General features: G+C 34.2%; 1 protein-coding gene across 1 annotated transcript; it reads right to left on the bottom strand.

The window, feature by feature from the left end:
* Positions 1 to 1,129: 1,129 nt before the first annotated feature.
* On the bottom strand, positions 1,130 to 2,811 carry LOC132605245 (auxin-responsive protein SAUR22-like). The gene has a single exon (XM_060318453.1). It carries the CDS (start codon positions 1,559 to 1,561, stop codon positions 1,253 to 1,255), a length of 309 nt encoding a protein of 102 aa, XP_060174436.1. The 5' UTR covers positions 1,562 to 2,811; the 3' UTR covers positions 1,130 to 1,252.

The raw sequence follows: 2,811 nt of genomic DNA, 5'->3' as shown, positions 1-2,811 counted from the left end.
ATGCCCATATTTGGCTTATGGATCCTTCTCGAAACTTACTTAACACTTCATTACCAATATAAGGGACATTATAACTCTTCTCCAAACTGTCATTAAGTCATCATTAATTCGATACTCGTAATTCTTGCCCGACACAACATATACCTTGCTTTCCTTAACAACTTTCGTCTCCTACCTCAATGTCTTTGAAATCTCATTTAGAATCATTAGATATTATTTCTTACTTATCAAAACATCGTATGCACCATGCCCTTCGTCAGTCAATTTACTATGCATGAGCGAAAAGTTTTCCGAGGTGTAACACATTCCTAGTGGTAAATTGAATTTCTTTTGTTAGGATTAGTGTTGAGTTGGTTTTGGTTTGGACTTTATTTGAGTTACTAACATCCATATGATATAAAACTTATTGACATTCAAAATTCTAAGTTCAAGCTTGAATACTATGATAATAGATAAAAAATTACGAAAAAATTTAAGAAATGTTTATAAATTACTTTACAAATAAATATTTTTATGTATAAAATATTTTAAAAATTGAATACATGTAATGTCGGGTTGGTTTGGTTCGGTTTGACTTTTTTTAGTTAAAACCAAACCAAACCAATTATGGTCGGGTTTTTTTTTCCAACACCAAACCAAGTCAAACCAAACCATTAGTCGGGTTTTTTTCTCGGTTTGACTCGGTTTATCGGTTTGGTGCGATTTGTCAGTTTACTTTGTACACCCCTACATTCAGTTGTGGGTTCTTATCTGAAAATTGTTATACTCTTCCTATATTTTCCCATATAATTACAGGATCTATTGTGACGGGTGTGGGTTCCCGAGAACCCACACTTGCTATTGTAGATCCACCCAGTGGTGGAGTCAGGATTTTCATCTAGGGAGTTCAAAAATTCTAAAAGGTAAATACACGAAGAATTCGGGGGGTTCAACATCTATTATATATACATAATAAAATAATTTTAACTTAAAAAATATACTGTAATTTTTCGCCAAGGAGGTTCGGATGAACCCCTGGAGCCAATGTGGCTCCGCCCCTGGATCTGCCCCTGTGTCTGGATACCAGGATAGCATACATGATAATTTCACAGTTAAAGATTTGGCTATCCATTTTCAAAAGATAAGAAAGAATGGTAAAGATTTCATTTGTATTCTCTGCTTGAAGACTTTGTACATAAATTTACAACATTTGCCTGGTAAGATGAAAAAACTAAAATTGAAAATTCTAAGCTCAAATCCGATGTCTAGAACACTATTTCATGGTTCTTGATTTCATAAACAATTGAGAAGTTACATAGAAAAAGTCATCGTCATTGCAAGGTATTGTTAGACCACCCATCGGATGATGAAATGCAAACTCTTCTTCTGCTTTGCTTAACAAGTTTTGGAAAGAAGGATGATTCAGGTATGTTACGGGCATTACATATCGTTTCTTCTCTCTCTTGCCTACATAAACTGAAAAATGTCCTTTTGGAACATCTGAATGATTTCTTGTTAGAGCCGACTGGAGTTTGTACATTTGTTTGGCACCGGAAATCATAGGTAACAAACGAAACCCCATGGCTTTTTGATATGTTAACTATTGGTGTTTGGTGGATTTCTTAATCCAAGGGCGGATCTACAATAGCAAGCCTGTAATTATATGGGAAAATTATAGGAAGCGTGTAACAATTTTCAGATGAGAACCCACAACTGAATGTGTGGCTGGTTCGATGGCAAGGAAGGACCCTTGCATTGGATTTTGTTTACCAAATTTCAATATTTCAAATCAAATTTGTAACAAAATAAGTGAGAAATAAGAAAAACTTAGGGTTAAAAAAAGGGAAAAGGATCAAAAATACCCCTTTACTTTAAAAGGGGTTAAAAATATCCTCCGAATTTATTTTGGGTCAAAAATACCCCTCTCATCCTTAAAGTTTACTGGAAACCCACAAGCCTAAAATTCTGGATCCGCCTCTGTCTTATTCAACGATAAAAATTGGTTTTTAATTTGGAACTTGCCCACATCCCAATCCAGTGGCGGATCCAGAATTTTAAGCTTGTGAGACGCTCTTCTTTTCATATAAAGTTATTATAAATCACATAGTGTAGCTTTATAGGTGCATGAATATTTAAACGCGGTAGTTTAAAAAGTTAATGAAAAAAACACAATTGACATTATCGTTTAAAAAAAATAAAAATAAAAAACTCTTCACTTCTTAGGAAAAAATGAATTCGCTTGAAGGATGTATTAACCAAATAGCCAGACTTCTAAAAAAATAAATTAAAATTAGAACGCTGTTTTTTCTTTTTCTTTGTTAAAAGAAATTACATGAATATAAAAGAAAATCAAAAGCTAAAGTAAGTATAACAGAGGAGGAGGAGCAATTACCAAGTTGAAACTGAGTTAAAAAGAAAAGCCATAAATAAAGTATAAGTAAAGGAATTGAAGAATCTGTATGGGGAGAAAGAAAGTTTGTTGGAAGAAAATAAAAGACAAAAAGAAGGAAAAAGTTTGACTTTAAAGCAGAAAAAAATGACTTGAGTTACAAAACATTTGTATCATGCCAGGCACTTCTTCCCAAATAAGCTTTCACGCCAGCCACCTAACCAAAGCACCCATCAAGATTTTCATTCACTAGGTGCCTTTGATTTAATATATATATCCATTGAAAAGTTTCTGTACAATATACATAATTTACATCGGGATTCATGGGTGCCGGAGCACTGGTAGATTGCATGTGGGTTCGCCCCTGCCCCCACCCCCCTTAGAAAACACTGCAGGACCGAAATACATTTTAACGGAACATGACGGTGGATTCGATTGCTAAA

The sequence above is a fragment of the Lycium barbarum genome, chromosome 8 (genome assembly GCF_019175385.1).
Source record: "Lycium barbarum isolate Lr01 chromosome 8, ASM1917538v2, whole genome shotgun sequence".
NCBI classification, from domain to species: domain Eukaryota; kingdom Viridiplantae; phylum Streptophyta; class Magnoliopsida; order Solanales; family Solanaceae; genus Lycium; species Lycium barbarum.
The sequence above is the reverse complement of the archived record's forward strand: the minus strand, read 5'-3'. Positions and strand labels throughout refer to the sequence as shown.

Coding starts and splice junctions, on each gene's coding strand:
- LOC132605245 (XM_060318453.1), bottom strand. CDS start 1,561: ATGGGGTTTCGTTTGTTACCTATGATTTCCGGTGCCAAACAAATGTAC.